This window comes from Erinaceus europaeus, chromosome 17, assembly GCF_950295315.1.
Source record: "Erinaceus europaeus chromosome 17, mEriEur2.1, whole genome shotgun sequence".
NCBI lineage: Eukaryota > Metazoa > Chordata > Mammalia > Eulipotyphla > Erinaceidae > Erinaceus > Erinaceus europaeus.
In genome coordinates this window covers 1,612,811-1,635,651 of record NC_080178.1, presented here as the reverse complement: position 1 = coordinate 1,635,651, position 22,841 = coordinate 1,612,811, and the positions used below count along the sequence as shown (strand labels likewise).

The window sequence follows — 22,841 nt, the reverse complement described above, 5'->3', positions numbered from 1 at the left end:
GCCAGGTCCCTGCCCTCCAGGCCCCAGGGTGGGCACAGCCACGCACCTCTGAGCACCCAGCCTGCCACTGAGGGTGCTGTGGCCCCAGTCTCCTGCCCCCCCAGCCCCCTCCATTCCCAAGACCCTTTCTCCTCAGACCCACCTGCCCCAGGATTCACGCGCCCTCTGCCCCCTCCTCCCCTTGCGTCCTGTCCAACCTCCCTGAACTCTGGGCCCCCTGAGCCCAGTCTCTCCTCTAACCAGGACAGGCCCGGCCCCTCCCCCACAGCTCACCCAGGGGTCCTCTCAGCCGGGCGCACAAACTCCACCCTAAACACACTAGCAGTCTGGGGGCCCGGGCTCGATTCCTGGCACTAGGCATGCTGCAATGGAGTGAAATAAATCTTAAAAAAAGAAAGAAAGAAAGAAAGAAATGCTGAAATGCTGGCAACTGAGGTGTGACTCATTGTCAGAGCACAGGGCTTGTGTGCCTGGGGCTCTGGATTCAGGCCCAGGCTCTGCGCTGGGCTCTCCCTATCTTGAAGTGAAGAAAATACTCTTGGGCGGGGGTAGATGGCATAGAGGTTACGCAGACAGACTCTCAAGCCTGCAGCTCTGTCAAGTCCCAGGTTCAATTCCCCGCACCACCATAAGCTAGAGCTGAGCAGTGCTCTGGTAAAAAAATAAATAAATAAAATAAAAATAAAAACCTCTTAGTCTGGGGAGACAGTATGCTGGTTGTGCAGTCTCCTGCCTGAAGCACCAAAGGTCCCAGGTTCAATCCTCCACACAACCAAAAGCCAGAGCTGAGCAGGGCTCTGCTAATAAACGGGAAAAGGAAGTAAATCAGTAAAAATAATGTTCTTTTCTGTTTATCTTTTTGTCTTTCTTTTTTTCTTCCTTTCAAACCAGAGCACTGCTCAGCTCTGGCTTATGATGGTTTGGGGGATTAAACCTGCGACCTTGGGAGCCTCAGGCGCCTCAGGCATGAGAGTCTCTTTGCAGAATCATTATGCCGTGTTCCCTCCACCCAGTGAATTAATCTTTAAAAATAAATGTGCCCCTGTGGAGAGCAGTCTGGAGACTCTCAGAGGCTAGAAGTGGATCTACCCTGTGACCCTGCAATTCCTCTCCTGGGGACAGAGCCTAAGGAACCCAACACACCCATCCAGAAAGATCTGTGTGCACCTGTGTTCACAGCAGCACAATGTGTAACAGCCACAACCTGGAAGCAGCCCAACAACAGGTGTCCAACAACAGATGAGTGGCTGAGCAACTGTGGTCTAGATACACAATGGAATACTACTCAGCTGTGAAGAATGGTGAAGTCACCTGCTTCACCACCTCTTGGATGGAGCTTGAAGGAATCCTGTAAGTGAGACCAGCCAGAAAGAGAAGGATGAAGATGAGCTGATCCCACTCATGGACAGAAGTAGAAACATCAGAACAGAGTGGTCTGGGAGGTGGCGCAGTGGATAAAACACTAGACTCTCGAGCATGAGGTCCCGAGTTCAGTCCCTGGCAGCACATGTACCAGAGTGGTGTCTGGTTCCTTCTCTCCTCCCATCTTTCTCATTAATAAATAAATAAAAAGGAAAATCAGAATAGAAAGGGAGACAAAGCAGAAGTTGGACTGGGTCTGGTGTATTACCCCAAAGTAAAGGCCTCTGGGGACACGGGGCGAGGCTTTCAGGTCCTGGTGCTGACGGTGGAGGAGGGCCTAGTCTGGGGTGGGGGAAGAGGACTTTGCAGAAAACAACTTTCACACATGCACCAACAACTGTGTTCACTGTAAACCATTAGCCTCAATTTAAAAAAAAAAAAAAAAGTTGTGTCCCAGTGAGTGAAGTGCTGGGTTTGTAGAATGGAGTTGACGCCCCAGCACTGTGTGAGCCAGAGGGCTCGCTGGTCCTCTCTCCTCTCCTCCTGTAGACTGGGGAGAAAGACCCCTGTGCTCGGGGCATGAATGCCCACCACCTCCAGGAGCCAGGGCACCGGGCTCAGGACAGTAGAGGCTGGGCCCCTGCCCCAGGCCGGTTCTGGGGGGCCCCGGGGGCAGCCCTGGGTGGTGGGGAGAGGGCTGCGTCCAGGGTGGGGACTCACCTGTCCCAGCATGTGGGGTGACCTGTCCCAGGCTGACCTGTCCCCGGGCCCCAGAGGCACAGCCTCCCCCTGCTGTCCCTTCCCTGCTCCTCCGGTGACCCTGCCTCCCAGAAGCCCTGCCAGGCCCTGCGGCACTGCCCGCTCAGGTTTCAGCCACAGGATGACCCCAGCCGCCTCTGCAGAGGCAGAGCTGGCAGGACACTCAGGCCAGGGCTCGGAGTCCCCGGGGCAGGGCGTTACCACCTGGCCACAGCTCTGCCGCTGAGGCCCATGGCCACCAATGTCCTTGCAGGCTGGGCCCGGACCCACAGCGTCAGCCACCATGGAGTGCCCTGCTCAGGGGCTCACACACCTGCTGTCCCTTCCTGCCACTGGGCAGCCGGAGAGGGGACAGGGGCTGGGGAGGCAGGTGGGGACGGGAGACGTGGAGAGAGAACGGGCAGGGCCAGGGGGCTGGATGCTGAGGAACCAGCTGGGGGGCAGGGGGACAAGGCTGGGGGACCAAGTGGGGGACGAGGAGAAGGGGACTGGGGGCCAGGTGGGGGGCCTGGGGCAGGTGGGGGGCAGAGCCTCAGGGCCTGGGCCACCCCGCTGACCGCTGGAACAGGCTGCTTCCAGGGCTGGCAAGGGGACAGGTGGGACCCCCTCCCCCCTAAAGAGGCTCCCTCATCCCACAATGCTGTGCACTGGGGGGTCCCCTGTGGGCAGGGCCAGTCTCCAGGCAAGAGGGGAGCCTGCTGAGAGGACCCCCTAAATGAAGCTGGACGGGTACTCACTGGAAGCCCAGCACTGCCCCCGCCCCAAAGGCCGCGTCCTGTGGCACTGCAGCTTCTGCACAAGCACATCAGAGCAGGTCTGTGAACCCCCAAGCAGCCCCAAGTCTGGGGTCTCCCGCCTCCCGCAGCCCACAGAACACAGACACACACAGCTTCACATAAGACTTTATGTCACCTTTGGCTCTCAGTGCCCGAGAGGGTGGGCCAGAGCCCCCACCTGGTCGGTGAGCACCCTCCCGAGCCCCAGGACCCACCCCTTGGCCTCCCTGCTGCTGAGCCCGCCCCCCCCCCAGCCTCACTTGCCCCCCCCACCCGCAGCCTGGGACAGGTGCTAGGTGGTGGGGCGGGGCAGTGGTCAGCAAGGGTGAGGGTGGGGCACACTCTGGGCCATCCCAGAAGTGAGGGGCGTGCTGTGTGGTCCGGGGGGCCAGCTTCCAGTTAGTGGTGGGGGGGGTCCCAGTGCGGGGGCAGCCTCCCTGAGCGCAGGCCTGGGGGTGAGGGTGTGAGTGTGAGTGTGTGAGGGAGTAGCCGGCTGGCGGCCAGCTACAGCCTGGTGGCCTTGGCCAGACCCACGCGGTTGGCGTCACGGTCGAAGACAGTGTAGTAGTAACCCATGAAGACGTCACCCAGGATCCAGAGCGGCCCGGCGGGTGGCGGGATGTCCATGCCCATGAAGCCACTCAGACAGATGGTCTTTCCGGCCTGTGACACCTGCAGATGGGCGGCGGGGAGGCCCGGGCCTGAGGACTGCACCCCACCTGCCCCTCCCCCGACCTGGGCCCCGGGCGGCCCCCTCCCCAGCACCCCGCCCCGCCCACCTTGAGCGTGTAGGCCTCGCCTGACAGCTCGAACTTCTCGCCTCCGAGTGTAAAGATGATCTTGGGCAGACCGGGGATCTTCTCACAGGGAATCATGTACTGGGGGGGGGGGGGGTCATGAGAGCGGTGAGAGGGCTGAGGGGTCCTGCACAAGGGCATGTCACCCCCCCACATGCTCACCCCGCCCTGGATCAGAGGCACGGCCCCCACTCACCTCACCCTGGATCAGAGGCACGGCCCCCACTCACCTCGCCCTGGATCAGAGGCACGGCCCCCACTCACCTCGCCTTGGATCAGAGGCACGGCCCCAATCGCCTTCTGCAGCTCCCGCACCTCGTCCACGGGGCCCACGATGAGGGAGGTGCCCGAGTCCACTATGGCCTCACAGCCTCCTTTGCACAGGGTCAGCCCACTGCCAATGTCCAGCCTGCGGGAGGGGCGGGTAGAGTCGGCTGCGCGAGCCAGGAGGTGAGGAGAGGCCCCCGGGGTGGGGGTCCCGGCTCCCAGGTTCCTGCTGACCCTGTGGGCAGGGGCTGGGGACGGGGGTCGAGGCAGGGCCTGTGGGGTGGGGGCGGGTCTTCCCTGCTGGGCGGGTTGTGGGAAGCAGACCAGACCTGCCATGTGGAGTTACTTGCAGAATGGCCGAGAGTGGGGACGGGGCCTGCGGAGTGGAGGACAGGGCCGTGGGGGGTGACCAGTGCAGGGGTCTGGTCCGTGGAGGGGGAGCCTGGGGGACACTCACTGGTCCATGTGCACCTGCCAGTAAGCCTGCCGGGTGACGTTGAGGTAGGTCATAGAGCCCTGGAAGTACTTGGGGTCGGTGCCTCCCAGCATCAGCTCACCCCCCACGGGGGCTGTGGGGTCCCTGCAGGAGAGGGGGCCGGAGTCCAGGGCCTCATGTGAGCGGCCTGAGCTCCAGGGGGGTGAGGGGGTCCCGAGCAGGCCCTGGGGCAGGGTCAGCCAAGGGAACAGAACTGGGCAGCCCCCCCACACACACTGGGAGTTCAAACCCTCAGTCTCACTCAGCCTTGAGCTGGACCCCAGCACTGGCCTTGGTCTTGCCAGCTGTGAGCTCGGACCCTCACCCCCCAGCTGTAAGCTCAGACCCCCCCCAGCAGTGAGCTCAGACCCCCACAGCAGTGAGCTCAGAACCCCCCAGCAGTGAGCTCAGACCCCCCCCAGCAGTGAGCTCAGACCCCCCCAGCAGTGAGCTCAGACCCCCCCAGCAGTGAGCTCAGCCCCCCCCGTATGAGCTCGGCCCCCCCTAGCAGTGAGCTCAGACCCCCCCAGCAGTGAGCTCAGACCCCCCCACAGCAGTGAGCTCAGACCCCCCCCAGCAGTGAGCTCAGACTCCCCCCCCAGCAGTGAGCTCAGACCCCCCCAGCAGTGAGCTCAGACCCCCCCCAGCAGTGAGCTCAGACCCCCCCATGAGCTCAGACCCCCCCAGCAGTGAGCTCAGACCCCCCCCAGCAGTGAGCTCAGACCCCCCCCCATGAGCTCAGACCCCCCCAGCAGTGAGCTCAGACCCCCCAGCTGTGAGCTCAGACCCCCCCACTATGAGCTCAGACCCCCCCCCAGCATTGAGCTCAGACCCCCCCCCATGAGCTCAGACCCCCCCAGCAGTGAGCTCAGACCCCCCCCAGCAGTGAGCTCAGACCCCCCCCAGCAGTGAGCTCAGACTCCCCCCACAGCAGTGAGCTCAGACCCCCCCAGCAGTGAGCTCAGATCCCCCCATGAGCTCAGACCCCCCCAGCAGTGAGCTCAGACCCCCCCCAGCATTGAGCTCAGACCCCCCCATGAGCTCAGACCCCCCCAGCAGTGAGCTCAGACCCCCCCCACAGCAGTGAGCTCAGACCCCCCCAGCAGTGAGCTCAGACCCCCCAGCTGTGAGCTCAGACCCCCCAGCTGTGAGCTCAGACCCCCCCACTATGAGCTCAGACCCCCCCCCAGCATTGAGCTCAGACCCCCCCCATGAGCTCAGACCCCCCCAGCAGTGAGCTCAGACCCCCCCAGCAGTGAGCTCAGACTCCCCCAGCAGTGAGCTCGGCCCCCCCTGTATGAGCTCAGACCCCCCCAGCAGTGAGCTCAGACTCCCCCCACAGCAGTGAGCTCAGACCCCCCCAGCAGTGAGCTCAGACCCCCCCAGCAGTGAGCTCAGACCCCCCCAGCATTGAGCTCAGACCCCCCCATGAGCTCAGACCCCCCCAGCAGTGAGCTCAGACCCCCCCAGCAGTGAGCTCAGACCCCCCCAGCAGTGAGCTCAGACCCCCCCATGAGCTCAGACCCCCCCAGCATTGAGCTCAGACCCCCCCATGAGCTCAGACCCCCCAGCTGTGAGCTCAGACCCCCCCACTATGAGCTCAGACCCCCCCCCAGCATTGAGCTCAGACCCCCCCATGAGCTCAGACCCCCCCCATGAGCTCAGACCCCCCCAGCAGTGAGCTCAGACCCCCCCAGCTGTGAGCTCAGACTCCCCCAGCATTGAGCTCAGACCCCCCCCCCATGAGCTCAGACCCCCCCAGCAGTGAGCTCAGACCCCCCCAGCTGTGAGCTCAGACCCCCAGCCCCAGCAGTGAGCTCAGACCCCCCCAGCTGTGAGCTCAGACCCCCAGCCCCAGCAGTGAGCTCAGACCCCCCCAGCAGTGAGCTCAGACCCCCCCAGCAGTGAGCTCAGACCCCCAGCCCCAGCAGTGAGCTCAGACCCCCCCAGCAGTGAGCTCAGACCCCCCCAGCAGTGAGCTCAGACCCCCCCAGCAGTGAGCTCAGACCCCCCCCACTATGAGCTCAGACCCCCCCCCAGCAGTGAGCTCAGACCCCCCCATGAGCTCAGACCCCCCCAGCAGTGAGCTCAGACCCCCCCAGCTGTGAGCTCAGACCCCCCCAGCTGTGAGCTCAGACCCCCCCCACTATGAGCTCAGACCCCCCCCAGCAGTGAGCTCAGACCCCCCCCCAGCAGTGAGCTCAGACCCCCCCAGCTGTGAGCTCAGACCCCCCCCACTATGAGCTCAGACCCCCCCAGCAGTGAGCTCAGACCCCCAGCCCCAGCAGTGAGCCTGGCCCCCCGCGCGGCCCACCTGTTGAGGTAGAAGGAGAAGACGTTCTTGTCCACCAGCTTCTGCCGCATGAGGTTGTCAAAGACGGGCAGCACGCCGTCCACGGAGATGCGGGGGTAGGCCATGCCCAGGATGCCATCGAACTTGGCCGCGATGAAGGTGATGCCCGGCTGCGTGGTGGCCTCGCCGAACGTCTGCTCGAGGATGTTCACGCGGCCCTTGGCGGCCTTGCAGGGCACCTGAGGGCGGCACCGTCAGCGCCCCTCCCCGCCCACGCCCACGCCCACACCCCAGACCAGCGGCGGGGCTCCTGGCTCTGCCATGTGGCCCCAGACCCTCGAGGACACAAGACCAGCGGGGCACAGCCTCAAGGCCCACGCTCCCTGCGAGCCTTCTTTCTTTACATGTATTTATTTATGGACAGAGAGAAATGGAGAGAGGAGGGGGAGGGAAGACAGACACCTGCAGACCTGCAGGTGGGGAACCGGGGGCTCGAACCGGGATCCTTCTGCCGGTCCTTGCGCTCGGCGCCACGTGCGCTTAACCCGCTGTGCTACGGCCCGACTGCAGTTTTCTGTCTCCCCAGCCTTATTGCCATTACTATTAATTTTCCCCAGAGCCCTGCTCAGTTCTGGCTGACGGTGGTGCTGGGGATTGAACCTGGGACCACACATCCTCAGGCAGGAGATTGTTCGTAGAACCATGGAACCATCTCCCCTGCCCCTAACTGGAATTTTTAATATTTACTGATTTTTATTTTAAAGACAAATACAGAAGGAGCCCAGAGCCCTGCTCAGCTCTGGCTGACCGTGGTGCCGGGGACGGAACCTGGGACTTGGGAGCCTCAGGCAGTGGGCTGTCTTATGCCAGGTGCCACCCACAGCTCCGGCCCCGTGGGGGCTTATCCCCCACACCCCCGGGGGCCTGTTTCTCCTTCACATCTGGATGGGGGGGAGCCTGTGCTGTGCCGCCCGCCTCCCGCGTCAGGGTGTGTGGGACCGCCAGCCCCCCCCCACAGCCTGCTCTGGGGCCCCTGCACCCCACCCTCCAGCACCCAAGGCCACTGCCCGGCCCGCCCAACGGGTGGAGATAAGGGTGAAGGAGCAACGGCCACAGGAGGGTCAGAGAGGCTCTGGGACACCTTCCGCTGGGGGGGGGGGGGGCTACAGCCCCAGAGTCACAGTGTCAGTGTCACAGTCGCCCCTCCCCACCCCACCCCACCCCACCCCAGAAGCCTAGTGGTTTGCTCCTGGGCAGACGCACCCAGTCAGGCTGAGCACTGAAAGGACACAGTGTCCTCTGCAGGTGCCAGGGGGACACACCACAGCCCCCAAACCACCCAGGCCTGGGCACCTGCGTCTCACACCTGCCCCTAACCTCCCTGACAAGGTGTCCTGGCTCAGGGACCCCCGGCCCTCTCACCAGCAGGGTGTCCTGTGTCAGAGACCCCCAGCCCCCTCACCAGCAGGGTGTCCTGTGTCAGAGACCCCCGGCCCCCTCACCAACAGAGTGTCCTGTGTCAGAGACCCCCGGCCCCCTCACCAGCAGAGTGTCCTGTGTCAGAGACCCCCGGCCCCCTCACCAGCAGAGTGTCCTGTGTCAGAGACCCCTGGCCCCCTCACCAGCAGGGTGTCCTGTGTCAGAGACCCCCGGTCCCCTCACCAGCAGGGTGTCCTGTGTCAGAGACCCCCGGCCCCCTCACCAGCAGAGTGTCCTGTGTCAGAGACCCCCGGTCCCCTCACCAGCAGGGTGTCCTGTGTCAGAGACCCCCAGCCCCCTCACCAGCAGAGTGTCCTGTGTCAGAGACCCCCGGCCCCCTCACCAGCAGAGTGTCCTGTGTCAGAGACCCCCGGCCCCCTCACCAGCAGGGTGTCCTGTGTCAGAGACCCCCGGCCCCCTCACCAGCAGGGTGTCCTGTGTCAGAGACCCCCGGTCCCCTCACCAGCAGGGTGTCCTGTGTCAGAGACCCCCGGCCCCCTCACCAGCAGGGTGTCCTGTGTCAGAGACCCCCGGCCCCCTCACCAGCAGGGTGTCCTGTGTCAGCGACCCCCGGCCCCCTCACCAGCAGGGTGTCCTGTGTCAGAGACCCCCGGCCCCCTCACCAGCAGAGTGTCCTGTGTCAGCGACCCCCGGCCCCCTCACCAGCAGGGTGTCCTGTGTCAGCGACCCCCGGCCCCCTCACCAGCAGAGTGTCCTGTGTCAGAGACACCCAGCCCCCTCACCAGCAGAGTGTCCTGTATCAGAGACCCCTGGCCCCCTCACCAGCAGGGTGTCCTGTGTCAGCGACCCCCGGCCCCCTCACCAGCAGGGTGTCCTGTGTCAGCGACCCCCGGCCCCCTCACCAGCAGAGTGTCCTGTGTCAGAGACACCCAGCCCCCTCACCAGCAGAGTGTCCTGTGTCAGAGACCCCCGGCCCCCTCACCAGCAGGGTGTCCTGTGTCAGAGACCCCCGGTCCCCTCACCAGCAGGGTGTCCTGTGTCAGAGACCCCCGGCCCCCTCACCAGCAGGGTGTCCTGTGTCAGAGACCCCCGGCCCCCTCACCAGCAGGGTGTCCTGTATCAGAGACCCCTGGCCCCCTCACCAGCAGGGTGTCCTGTGTCAGAGACCCCCAGCCCCCTCACCAGCAGAGTGTCCCATGTCAGAGACCCCCGGCCCCCTCACCAGCAGAGTGTCCTGTGTCAGAGACCCCCGGCCCCCTCACCAGCAGGGTGTCCTGTGTCAGGGACCCCCAGCCCCCTCACCAGCAGGGTGTCCCGTGTCAGAGACCCCCAGCCCCCTCACCAGCAGGGTGTCCCGTGTCAGAGACCCCCAGCCCCCTCACCAGCAGGGTGTCCCGTGTCAGGGACCCCCGGCCTCCTCACCAGCAGGGTGTCCTGGCTCAGGTACCCCGACAGACTGCCGGAGCCGTAGTGGATGTCGAAGGCCGTCCCATTCTTTACGTAGCTACTGGACTTCTTGCTGTCGTACTTGTGGTGAAACCCTGCGGGGTGAGGGGGTCAGCCCGGCCCTGTGTCCACCCTCCCCCGCCCCACATCCGCCCGCCGGGTGGGACTCACAGCAGGCCACGTCCAGCATCTTGCAGTGAATGGAGGGGACCCACAGGTTGGAGGAGCCCGTGTCAAACACCACGGTGAAGCACTGGGGGGGCGTCCCAAGGCCGATCTCCCCAAAGTACTGGGCCTGGGGGGGGCAGGGCTGTCAGCAGGGGCACCTCAGCCTGGGGCGGGGGTGGGGTGGGGGCCAGGCCCCCAGGGCAGGTGAGACCCGAGGGGACAGCCTCCCCCCACACTGGGCACTGGAGCCATGCCCATTCTGTCAGCACCCGGCACCCAGCACGCAGCACCCAACAGCCTGCTCAGGGCTGTTACTGCATAGGCTGCTTTGGGGAGGAGATAGGGGAAGTGTGGGGGGAGGGAGGGCAGAGGCAGGGGGCAGGGGGGGCTGCCTGCCTAGGCCAGGGTCGCCGCAGGGGCCCACCTCGACCCCCCCAGGTGCTGAGCTGTGACCCCACAGAAGTGCCTGGGGAGGGACATGACTCAGCAGTCTGGGTGTGTGTGTGTGGGGGGGGTCAGGAACCAGGCAGCCGCCCCCCTCCCCCAGCTCAGCCAGTCACATGGTCGCCGGGCGGCTTCCGGGCAGGGCAGGGCCGGGCCGAGGGCCAGGAGGGAGGAGGACACGGCCATCTGCTCCGGCGGCGGGCAGAGCCAGAGACGTGGGGCAGGAGGCGTGGGGCCAGGCCACCCACGGGTGCCAGCCCTCACACCTTGCCCACTCAGAGGACACACCTGGGGTTGCTGCTGCCCCGCGGTGGGACCCGGGACCACCCCAGCTCTCTCGGGGTGCCACCCCCGGGGCCCACAGCGCACGCTGACCCCCCGGACGCCCCACACTCACATCCATGTAATTCTTGAGCACCTCGGGGACGGGCCCCCCGTTCACGGCGGGGACGCCCTGGCTGTACTTGGACAGGGGTCCCCGGGCGATCAGGTCCTCCACGGGCCCCGCCAGCTCCGACATGGTGCGGCGTATGGACTTGAACTTGTGCAGGGGGATTCTGCCAGAGCAGAAGCGAGGTCACCAGGCCGCCTGCACCCTGCCCACCCCGGCCCTCGGTCAGCTCCCCGGCCACCGCCCGGGCGGCTGCTGCTCTGCGCTAACCCCTGGGCAGCAGGAGCCGGGCCCCAGATGGGACGCCCACACCACCTCCAAGCAGTCCTCCTGATCGCCCTGCTTCCTCCCAGCCCCCTGGGCGCCCAGCCAGCTGGTGCGAGGGTCAGCGTCCAGGGTGCTGAGCTCTGCCATCAGACAGGGATGCAAAAGTCCTGGTCTCCGCAGCCCTGGGTCTGAGCCGGCCACCGGGCAGGTGAGCACAGGCACACACACCTGCTGCTGCCCGAGGGGACCGGGGAGGCCCGTGCCCTCCGTCTCCAGGGAGACAAGTGCCAGCCCGCAGCAGAGTGTGAGGACCCCGCAGCCCCCTTCACCGGGGGGCACCAGGGGCAGGCTCAGCCCCCAGGCAAAACCCAGGATTCCCAGTCCCACCCTGTGACCTCACCCCTGCCCACAAACAGGTGGGGGAGTACCGCTCAGGCTGGCACAAAGGCCCCAGGCAGGGGTGGGCCTGGGAGAGGGGCCGGTCCAGCACAGCCCTTCCTGGGAGAGCAGGTTGTGGGGCTGGTGGGAGGAGGTGTGGGTGCTGCTTCTCAGGCTGGTTGGCACATGGGACCCAGCCAGGCTCCAGGCCTGTGACGGCGGGCCTCTCCTGGCCCAGAGGACAGAGGCTCAGGCTGAGACAGACACACAGGCCCAGGGACAGACACACAGGCAGGGAGGGACAGACGCCCAGGCCCAGAGGGACAGACACACAGACCCAGGGACAGACGCCCAGGCCCAGGGACAGACGCCCAGGCCCAGGGACAGACACACAGGCCCAGGGACAGACACACAGGCCCAGAGGGACAGACACACAGACCCAGGGACAGACGCCCAGGTCCAGAGGGACAGACACACAGACCCAGGGACAGACACACAGGCCCAGGGACAGATGCCCAGGCCCAGAGGGACAGACACACAGACCCAGGGACAGACACACAGACCCAGGGACAGACACACAGACCCAGGGACAGACGCCCAGGTCCAGAGGGACAGACACACAGACCCAGGGACAGACACACAGGCCCAGGGACAGACACACAGACCCACGGACAGACGCCCAGGCCCAGGGACAGACACACAGGCCCAGGGACAGACGCCCAGGCCCAGGGACAGACACAGAGGCCCAGGGACAGACACAGAGGCCCAGGGACAGACACACAGGCCCAGGGACAGACACACAGGCCCAGGGACAGACACACAGACCCAGTGGGACAGACACACAGGCCCAGGGACAGACACACAAGCCCAGGGACAGACACACAGACCCAGAGGGACAGACACACAGGCAGGGAGGGACAGACGCCCAGGCCCAGAGGGACAGACACACAGACCCAGGGACAGGCGCCCAGGCCCAGAGGGACAGACACACAGACCCAGGGACAGACGCCCAGGCCCAGAGGGATAGACACACAGGCCCAGGGACAGACACACAGGCCCAGGGACAGACGCCCAGGCCCAGAGGGACAAACGCCCAGGCCCAGGCACAGACACACAGGCCCAGGGACAGACGCCCAGGCCCAGAGGGATAGACACACAGGCCCAGGGACAGACACACAGGCCCAGGGACAGACGCCCAGGCCCAGAGGGACAAACGCCCAGGCCCAGAGGGACAGACGCCCAGACCCAGGCACAGACACACAGGCCCAGGGACAGACGCCCAGGCCCAGGGACAGACACACAGGCCCAGGGACAGACGCCCAGGCCCAGGGACAGACAGAGAGGCCCAGGGACAGACACACAGGCCCAGGGACAGACACACAGGCCCAGGGACAGACACACAGGCCCAGGGACAGACACACAGACCCAGTGGGACAGACACACAGGCCCAGGGACAGACACACAGACCCAGAGGGACAGACACACAGGCAGGGAGGGACAGACGCCCAGGCCCAGAGGGACAGACACACAGACCCAGGGACAGGCGCCCAGGCCCAGAGGGACAGACACACAGACCCAGGGACAGACGCCCAGGCCCAGAGGGACAGACACACAGACCCAGGGACAGACACACAGACCCAGGGACAGACGCCCAGGTCCAGAGGGACAGACACACAGACCCAGGGACAGACACACAGGCCCAGGGACAGACACACAGACCCACGGACAGACGCCCAGGCCCAGGGACAGACACACAGGCCCAGGGACAGACGCCCAGGCCCAGGGACAGACACAGAGGCCCAGGGACAGACACACAGGCCCAGGGACAGACACACAGGCCCAGGGACAGACACACAGGCCCAGGGACAGACACACAGGCCCAGGGACAGACACACAGACCCAGTGGGACAGACACACAGGCCCAGGGACAGACACACAGACCCAGAGGGACAGACACACAGGCAGGGAGGGACAGACGCCCAGGCCCAGAGGGACAGACACACAGACCCAGGGACAGGCGCCCAGGCCCAGAGGGACAGACACACAGACCCAGGGACAGACGCCCAGGCCCAGAGGGATAGACACACAGGCCCAGGGACAGACACACAGGCCCAGGGACAGACGCCCAGGCCCAGAGGGACAAACGCCCAGGCCCAGGCACAGACACACAGGCCCAGGGACAGACGCCCAGGCCCAGAGGGATAGACACACAGGCCCAGGGACAGACACACAGGCCCAGGGACAGACGCCCAGGCCCAGAGGGACAAACGCCCAGGCCCAGAGGGACAGACGCCCAGACCCAGGCACAGACACACAGGCCCAGGGACAGACGCCCAGGCCCAGGGACAGACACACAGGCCCAGGGACAGACGCCCAGGCCCAGGGACAGACAGAGAGGCCCAGGGACAGACACACAGGCCCAGGGACAGACACACAGGCCCAGGGACAGACACACAGGCCCAGGGACAGACACACAGACCCAGTGGGACAGACACACAGGCCCAGGGACAGACACACAGACCCAGAGGGACAGACACACAGGCAGGGAGGGACAGACGCCCAGGCCCAGAGGGACAGACACACAGACCCAGGGACAGGCGCCCAGGCCCAGAGGGACAGACACACAGACCCAGGGACAGACGCCCAGGCCCAGAGGGACAGACACACAGACCCAGGGACAGACACACAGACCCAGGGACAGACGCCCAGGTCCAGAGGGACAGACACACAGACCCAGGGACAGACACACAGGCCCAGGGACAGACACACAGACCCACGGACAGACGCCCAGGCCCAGGGACAGACACACAGGCCCAGGGACAGACGCCCAGGCCCAGGGACAGACACAGAGGCCCAGGGACAGACACACAGGCCCAGGGACAGACACACAGGCCCAGGGACAGACACACAGGCCCAAGGACAGACACACAGGCCCAGGGACAGACACACAGACCCAGTGGGACAGACACACAGGCCCAGGGACAGACACACAGACCCAGAGGGACAGACACACAGGCAGGGAGGGACAGACGCCCAGGCCCAGAGGGACAGACACACAGACCCAGGGACAGGCGCCCAGGCCCAGAGGGACAGACACACAGACCCAGGGACAGACGCCCAGGCCCAGAGGGATAGACACACAGGCCCAGGGACAGACACACAGGCCCAGGGACAGACGCCCAGGCCCAGAGGGACAAACGCCCAGGCCCAGGCACAGACACACAGGCCCAGGGACAGACGCCCAGGCCCAGAGGGATAGACACACAGGCCCAGGGACAGACACACAGGCCCAGGGACAGACGCCCAGGCCCAGAGGGACAAACGCCCAGGCCCAGAGGGACAGACGCCCAGGCCCAGGCACAGACACACAGGCCCAGGGACAGACGCCCAGGCCCAGAGGGACAGACACACAGGCCCAGGCACAGACACACAGGCCCAGGGACAGACGCCCAGGCCCAGAGGGACAGACACACAGGCCCAGGGACAGCCACACAGGCCCAGGGACAGACACACAGACCCAGGGACAGACGCCCAGGCCCAGAGGGACAGACGCCCAGGCCCAGAGGGACAGACGCCCAGGCCCAGAGGGACAGACGCCCAGGCCCAGAGGCACAGACGCCCAGGCGGGGAGGGGCCCAGCTCGGGCCGGCTAAGGCCCCGTGGCAGCGCCGCGGCTGACCGGGGGTCGCGGGTCCCCCACGCGCCGCCCAGGGCGTCCAGCCCCGACCCAGAGCCCGTCGGCGGGTGCGGGGGCCCCGCGTGCACGGGCTACAGGGGGCGGTCCCGGGTGCAAGGGGGTCGCAAGGCGGGGATCCTGGGAGCGCACAGGGTGGGGTCCCGGGGGTCGCGGCGGAGGCTCCTGGGCTCTCGGGCTGCACAGGGGCCCCGGGGTGCACGGGTGCGGGGTCCCGGGGGGCTCCCGGGCCTCACCTGACCACCGCGGTGACCGGCGCGGCCAGCAGGCCGAGGGCGAGCAGCACGAGCAGCGCGAGCAGGCTGGGGTGATGCATGGCGGCGGCGGCAGCGGCGGCGGAGGCCGAGGTCGCGCTTATACGGGGTGACCCGCTCGCAGGTCAGCTGATCCGCTTGTTAGCGCCGGCCGGTCACGTGGGGCGCGGGCGGCGCGGGGCGGGGCCACCTGACCACGCCCCTGGTACTTGACCACGCCCCCGGACCACCTGACCACGCCCCCGGCCGCCCCGGCCGCGCACGAGCTCGGGGGCGCGCACCTGGCCCCCCAGGACCCACGACCCCGCGCCCCCGACACCCAGGGCCCCCGACACCCAGGACCCCTCGTCCCCCACACCCAGGACCCCTCGTCCCCGACATCCAGGACCCCTCGTCCCTGACACCCAGGACACCGCCCCCGACACCCACGACCCCAAGCCCCTGATACCCAGGATCCCAAGCCCCCGACACCCAAGACCCCAAGCCCCCGACAGCCACGACACCCGAGCACCAGACACCCACGACCCCGCCCCTGACACCCATAACCCCAAGCCCCCGACACCCAGGACCCCAAGCCCCCCAGGACCCACGACCCCCAAACCCCTGACACCCACGACCCCCGTGCCCCCAAAACCCAGAACCCCCAAACCCTCGACACCCACGATCCCCAGGCCCTGGACACCCAGGAGCCCCACGTCCATGACAGCCCTGGACTCCCAGGCCCCCGTGCCCCGGCCCCCAGGCCCCCGCGCCCCCCATACCCCAAGGCCCTGCGATCCCCCCACCTCCAGGCCCTTCACCTTGACAGGCCAGCCACCCCCACTGGACGCACCTGCTGGATGCCCCCTCTAGCCTAGGCCTGCCCAGCACCGCCTGGGCCCCCTCACTCAGGCTCACCTGCCCTGTTCACGGGATCACAGGGCACAGTGTCCCCTCCCTCCCTGCCTGCCCCCCAGGAGCCATGCTGGACCAGCTGTCCCAGCAGAGGGCCCACAGTGGCCCCAGAGGCAGCCAGACTGGGGGCAGGCGGGCAGCTGTGTGCAGAAGGAGCCCAGCTCCCAGAATATGCTAGAAGGTGGCGGCTGTGAGCAGGTCGGCCAGGGAGGGGCCGTGCATCCCTCCCCCCAGGCCTCCAGCACCCCGGCCCCCCAGGGCTCCGCCAACCTGGATGAGCCCTGTGGGTGTCTGACCCCAAGCGCCTGCGGTCCGGCCACACTGGGTCCCAGGCCATCCTGTGCGGACCCTGCAGCACTGCGGCTTGGGGGCTGAGCGGGATACAGGCAGGGAGGCCCCTGGCCTAGCAGTGGATGTGACCGCCCGCCAGAGGACCCCTGGCGGCCCGCTGTGCCCCTGGACGCAAGGTGGGGGTAGCAGGGCGGTCTCAGCCAAAGTGGGCTGCTTCTAGCCAGGCTGAGGTCCTGGGCTGGCGGAGGGGCTGTGTCCTGTGGAGCCCCCGCCTGGGGTTCAGTCCTTTGCTCCTGCTGTCCCCAGGCTGTGCCCGGCATAGACAGAGGGACAGAGGACGGAACAGAACCCAGTTAGGGGTGGCTACTGCCACGCTGGCCTGGCTGACTCACTCCTGGCACCCCCCAGGTGAACTGTGGGCTCCACTGAGTGACTGGGGGTGGGGGTGTAGCCCCTGGACCCCGCCTGCCCCAGGACAAGCCAGAAGCACAGACCCAGCCCCCAGGACCCACGGGGCACCTGCAGAGCCGGCCTCTGAGCCCCCGTCCCCGCGTCCCTGTGCCGCCCCTGCCTTGCCTGGTGCTCCCTCCTGGCCCCGCCCGCCTAGCAAGGTGCAGGGGACCCTAGCAGGACCTGCCCTGGGGCGGGGGAGGGGGGCGCTTGGGGTCCACTGCGTCAGGGCCTGGCTCTGAGCCTTGTCACTGGTGCAGGAGGAAGAGGCAGGTCCTTGCTGCCCATGGTGCCGCCCACGGTGCCTCCCACGGTGCCGCCCACGGGTGGGGGGGAGGGGGGCGGCTCCTCTCTGGGGAGCCAGCTGCAGTCCGTCCTGTCTCCTGAAGCCCCCAGGGTCTGCCCTCTGCCCCTGGCCCTGCCCCTCCCTGCACCTGACCTGCCACCTCCTTGAACTCATCTCCAGGGCCTCCCATTGCGACAGCCTCCTCCCTCCTCCCTTCTCCCTTTGTTCAGGAAGGTTCCAAGCCAATTATCCCGGAAACTCCAGCTGATGCAGAAGAGCAGGTGTGATCGGGCTGGTGACAGGCATGAGGGAACGGCCGCTCAGGTCTCACACAACACCCTGCTCTCCGCGGCCCCGGGGTCTCTAGGGTCCTGGCGCCGGGAGCAGGAGGCGTGAGCACTGAGGACCGGCCCGGTGCTCTGCAACATGGAGAGTGTGGGACAGTTCAGGGGGCTGAGAGGGGAGGGCTCCAGCCCCCCAGAGTAGCTGGTGTGGAGAGGCCAGAGCCCCTGGAAATGGGGGGGGGGCAGAGGGGGCTGCCTCTGAGATCTGGGAGCCAGACAGCTGCTGACTTGGGTGATGCTCTGCTGGGCTTGGCCCCACTGCACTGGAGGAAGCTCAGACAGAAAGACAGAGGAGGGGAGTCGGGCTGTAGCGCAGCGGGTTAAGCGCAGGCGGCGCAAAGCACAAGGACCGGCATAAGGTCCGGGTTCGAACCCCGGCTCCCCACCTGCAGGGAGCCACCACTTCACAGGTGGTGAAGCAGGAAAAAAAAAAAAAAGAAAGACAGAGGAAGAGAGGAAAAAGAGGGGGAGAGAGAGGGAGGCACGGACCTCAGCACCCCTGTGTCCCAGAGCTGTGTGCCCCCTGCAGTGTGCCAAGGGCTGGAGCCCAGGCCACTGTCCCCTGATAGACACACTGCCCCTGTGGCTGGGGGCCAGTCGAAGCCCAAAGGCTCCCCAGAAACTGTCAGGGAGACCTGGCATAAACAGGGATGCCATCCAGGCCTAGGGTCTCTGCTGAGCCTGCCCTGCCAGCCGGGTGAGCGAGGTGCCCCTCCTCGTTCTGAGCCCTTCCTCTGCCACCCCGGTTCCCCTAGCTCAGGATAAAGCTCACGGCCTATCCTTGTTAACTATTTTTAGTACTAGTAGTTTATAATTGTAGCTTATGCACATCGTGGATTTATTTATTGTTATTTTTCCCAGAGCCCTGCTCAGCTCTGGCTCGGGATCAAACCTGGGACCCAGGAGCCTCGGGTGAGAGAGTCTGTCTGCAGAACCACCATGCTGCCTCCTCTGGCCTTGGCCTTCTGGTCTTTTCTCTGGACCGTGAGCTACGCAGGCCCCCAGCAGAGGCCGTCTTTGTTTCTCTCCCTGCTCAGCTGGGGATGACCTTGAGGGGTAAGGGGTCGGGCGAGAGGCCAGGGGCCAGGGGTGAGGGGAGCTCTCTGTTCCCCAGAACAGACGTGAGCCTTCACCCCTGGGGGTTGTTTCCAGGAAAACAGGGCTGGTCACAAGGCAGGAGTCAACTTGGTTTTGCAAGTCCCCAGGCTGTGGCCGTGTGACATCCTGTCAGCAGTGAGGGGGCCCCTCTGCCCTGGTGCTGGCTGGGTGACAGTGTCCCTGGGGTGGCCCTTAGCTGCCCCCCGTGTGTTGGGCACAAGATGCCCACGGGCTCTGCAAAGGGTCCCCCAGCCTCATCATCTTCTCAGTGGGGCCCTGGGGTTGGCATCTGGAGTGAATGACTGAATGGTCTCCTCTGGGGCTTCTCTGCTCCAGGGCCATGTTTCCAGATTGTGGGAGGGGACCCCAGACATTCACCCCCCAGGCCCCAGACTCATTTATGTATCTTGATAAGATAGAGAGAAATAGAGAGGAAAGGGGCACAGGGAGATAGAGGGAGGGGAGCTGCAGCCCTGCTCTCCCCCTCCTCAAGCTTCCCTCCCGCAGGTTGGGGCTGGGGGCTGGAACCCTGGTAACGTGTGACTCAACCAGGTGTGTCACTTCCTGGTCTGGGTGCTCTGGTCTCTTAGTACATAAAGGGTGGGGGAGATAGCGTAATGGTTATGCAAAGAGACTCTCTTTTCTGAAGCTCCCAGGTTCAATCCCCCACACCACCATCAGCCAGAATTGAGCAGTGCCATGGGGGAAATAAATAAGTAAATAAATAAAAGGTGAAATGCAGGTCAGGGGACAGCGTCTGGTAACGCCAGACTTGGCCTTGCCCGAGGCTCAGAGGTCCCAGGTTCGAGCCCTGGCCCCACCACAAGTGCTGGGGTGAGGGGAGGTGCCTAAGTGAAGTCTTTCCGGGCCTGGGAGAGGCAGACCACGCTGGGGGTCCCGGGTGGGGGGGTCTCCCCTGGGGGTAGCCTGGCCTTTCCCCACCCACCAAGGCCGACAGGGGGTGAACCTCCTGCCACTCTGGGCCTGGCTGGGAGCAGAGAGAGGTGACAGGAAGGAGCTGGTCCCCGAGTCGGGAGTGAGCACAGCTTCTCTGACCACAGCCGTGGAGAGCATCCCAGGGATGCAGACACACCCCAAGACCATGGAGGCACCCCAACACTGAGACTGCGGCTCCCCCACCCCCGGAGGCTGTACCGTTTGGGGCTCAACTGGGTGTACCACCCACCCGCACTTTGTTTTTAAGTTTGCTTTTTAAAAATTTTTAAAATCTTTATTTGTTGATTGGATAGCGACAGACATCGAGAGGGAAGGGAGGGATAGAGAGGGTGAGAGACAGACCTGCAGCCCTGCTTCACCACCTGTGAAGCTTTCCCCCTGCAGGTGGGGGTTGGGGGCTCAAACCCAGTTCCTTGTGCATTGTAACATGTGCGCTCAACCAGGGGCGCCACCACCCGGCTCAGAAGTTTGCTTTTTTTTTTTTTTTTTGACAGAACAGAAAGTTGGGTGGGGGGACAGTGTGGTCCGGGACAAAGCACTGGACTCTCAAGCCTGAAGTCCTGAGTTCAATCCCCGGCAGCACGTGTACCACAGTGATGTCTGGTTCTTTCTCTCTCTCCTCCTATCTTTCTCATGAATAAATAAATATAGTAAATAAATATCATAATTACATAATTATATTTAATATAATTAAATATAATAAATCAATATAATTAAAGAGAGAGACGCCTGCAGCCCTGCTCCACCACTCATGAACCGTACCCCTGCAGGTGGAGACTAAGGGCTTCACTGTCTGGGGCTCTGGAGCCCTGCCTCCCGTCCAGCCTGTCTCCTGTGAGGAGGACCAAGGCCTCGCCAAGCCCGGGGCAGACTCAGGGTGCCTCCTTCTTCTCAAGCCCTGAGCCTGCGACTCTGGGTGCCAGAGGGAAAGTGCCCAGGCCTCTGAGCAGCCCAGAGCTGGGGGGGGGGGGCAGCTCTGGAGGTGCCGGGTGCCGGCAGGAAGTGGCCTCTCACAAGTCCTCCTGCGGTGGGGAAGGGAGCAGCTGAGTCACCCTGCCCCTCCAGCCCTCCTCCCGTCCTCCTGGGTCACCCCAAGGCCAGTGGGCCTGTGCAGGAAGTTGGGGGTACAGCACCCCGAGCCCTGGAGTTTGCAGCGAGGCTGTGTGAGGGACGGCTGGGCCTGGGCCGGAGCTGCTGGGTCACTGAGTGGCTGCCACAGTTGGTGCCTGGGACAGGGTGGGGTGTCCTGGGCACAGCTGCTCCACACCGCCCCTGGCTGGAAGCCCTATAGCCCCTGATCCTGGGGACTGAGGGGGCTGGGCTCCGGGGTCCCCAGAGTCAGCTGTGTCCAAGTCTCCTACCTGGACAAGGCATTCCGGACCATGGGCCCTGGTGCTGGGCACAGAAGTAGCTAGACCCCAGAGAGAGGTAGCATGTAGCCCCCACCCCTGTATCGGGGTCCCCTCAGACCAATCCTGAAGACCTCTGTCCATCTTAAGACCTCAGTTCAGGCAGCTGAGGAAGAGCAGGGTCCCAGTGGCCCACAAGCCATAGCCTCGCTCCTTCCTGGCAGCCATGGGGTGGCTTAGGAGGGACTGGAGGGACCCCAAGGGTCTGAGTGACTAAAGTCCCCTCTCCCCAAGCTTGGCAGGACAGAACCCAGCACAGGCCAGGCCAGGGACAGCTGGGGGCCACAGCCAGGTGCCAACCCTGTGTCTCTCTGTCTTTTGCTGTCTCGGTCTCTGGGTGCTGCTTCTCTGGGGAACCCCCGACACTAAGGAGGGCGGGCTGGAGCCTCAATGACACAGAGCCACTGAGGAGGGGACAGGAAGGAGAGGAGGGGCCCCGATACCAGTTCAGGGGGGTTGGAGTGGTGGGGATATATTTGAGGGGTGTGGGGTCACAGAGCCTGGGGTGACGGGGACTGAACTGGAGGCCTGAGTGACAGGGCTGCGTTGGGCTAGGGCTAGGGCCCTGGGGGGCTGTAGTCAGAGGACAGATGGGGGTTGCTGGGCCATGGAACCCCCCCACACTGGGCATGGCTTCCTGGCTGCCCTCCCGGCAACCCCAGAGGACAGGTGAGGCCCCCCAGCACTGGAGCTGAGACCCCGGGCCGAGTCTGCCCTCGTTGCCACTCCCAGACGTGGCCGCCCTGCCCACCTCATGGGGACATGCGTGTCCTCACTGCCGAGGGTCGGGAGAGATCAGGCTGTGTCCCTGGTCTTGCTTGGCCCCAAGGCCAGGGTCGCCACGATCCTGACTCGACCTCTCAGCGAGTTCACCCCCAGCCCCCTTTCCTTCCCCTCCAACTTGCTCTGCCTGCAGCTGGAGCCTCACTTGCCACCCACGGGGCCCAGCCCCTAGGCAGCTGGACCGACAGGTCTGGCTGCACCCCCCCCAGGTGACTCAGAAGGGCAGGGGGCGTAGGCGGTGGCAGGCGGCCCCAGTCCCGGAACAGCCTGGCTCTTCCCAGGGTGAGAGGGGTGGCATCCTCCTCCGTCCAGTGCCCCAGGGCCTCACCTCCAGGCCCCAGCTCTGCCCCAACTGGGTGCTGAGCACAGAGTCGCCCGGGCTGTGCGGTTGGGGTGGCTGTGGGGGGCGCTCACCCAGGATCAGGGAACCCGGGATGGTGTGGTGACCCCTCTAGAACCCTCTCCTGAGCCTCCATGTCTGCCCGCCGCCCCCCAGGAGACAGAGGGTGATGACGGGACTGGGAGACGTGTGAGAGGCCATGCAGCCCTCTTAGCTGCACCCCGCCCCCTCTGCGGCCCTCAGAAGCCCCAAGCATGATGGCGCTCGCTCCCTGGGAGTCTGGAACTTGTCACCTTCCAGGCCCCACTGGCCCTGGGGACACAGCCGCTTAGGGACCCAGCCCCGGGGCAGAGGAGGATAGGGGTCCGGGATGGGCAGGGTGACCAGTACTCCAGCCCTGTCCCCCTCAAGGCTGTGGAGGGGACCTCTGCCTAGGCCAGGCAGGGGGCTCCTGGGGTCCGTGGGCCCCTCTTGTGGAATGAAGCTGGGAAAGGGGTACCCCTGGCACCCACCCCCCAGGTGATTGAGCTCGTGTGTGGGGTCTGGGTGTCTTTCTCACCTGTCGTCACCCCAGTGGATCTCTGCCCCCAGAGATCCGTGAGAGATAAGGGCAGCCTTTCAGGAGAGGCCTTGAGTCACCCCCTTGGGGATGTCAGCACTGCAGTGTGACTGGAATGTCACCTCTGCCAGAGCCCGCAGGAGCCAGTCCCCTGCCCCTGCCTGGCACTGCCCTGTCCCCCACAGCCGTCCTGTGGAGGACTCTGGCCAGGTGACAAGG

The 22,841-nt window shown here is 65.2% G+C and overlaps 1 protein-coding gene across 2 annotated transcripts; it reads right to left on the bottom strand.

The window, feature by feature from the left end:
- Window positions 1–3,007: 3,007 nt before the first annotated feature.
- Window positions 3,008–15,361, bottom strand: CTSD (cathepsin D). 2 transcript variants are annotated; one of them, XM_007538487.3, is made up of 9 exons: window positions 15,194–15,361; window positions 10,625–10,784; window positions 9,787–9,910; window positions 9,592–9,710; window positions 6,751–6,968; window positions 4,419–4,541; window positions 3,959–4,103; window positions 3,677–3,775; window positions 3,008–3,569 (listed from the first exon to the last, which is right to left on the bottom strand). In XM_007538487.3, exons 1-9 carry the CDS (start codon window positions 15,271–15,273, stop codon window positions 3,402–3,404), a joined length of 1,236 nt encoding a protein of 411 aa, XP_007538549.1. In that variant the 5' UTR covers window positions 15,274–15,361; the 3' UTR covers window positions 3,008–3,401. The 2 variants fall into 2 exon arrangements, 1 of the variants encoding a protein (XP_007538549.1); XR_009545699.1 differs by having other exon boundaries at window positions 3,423–3,569; window positions 3,925–4,103.
- Between the last annotated feature and the right edge of the window lie 7,480 nt (window positions 15,362–22,841).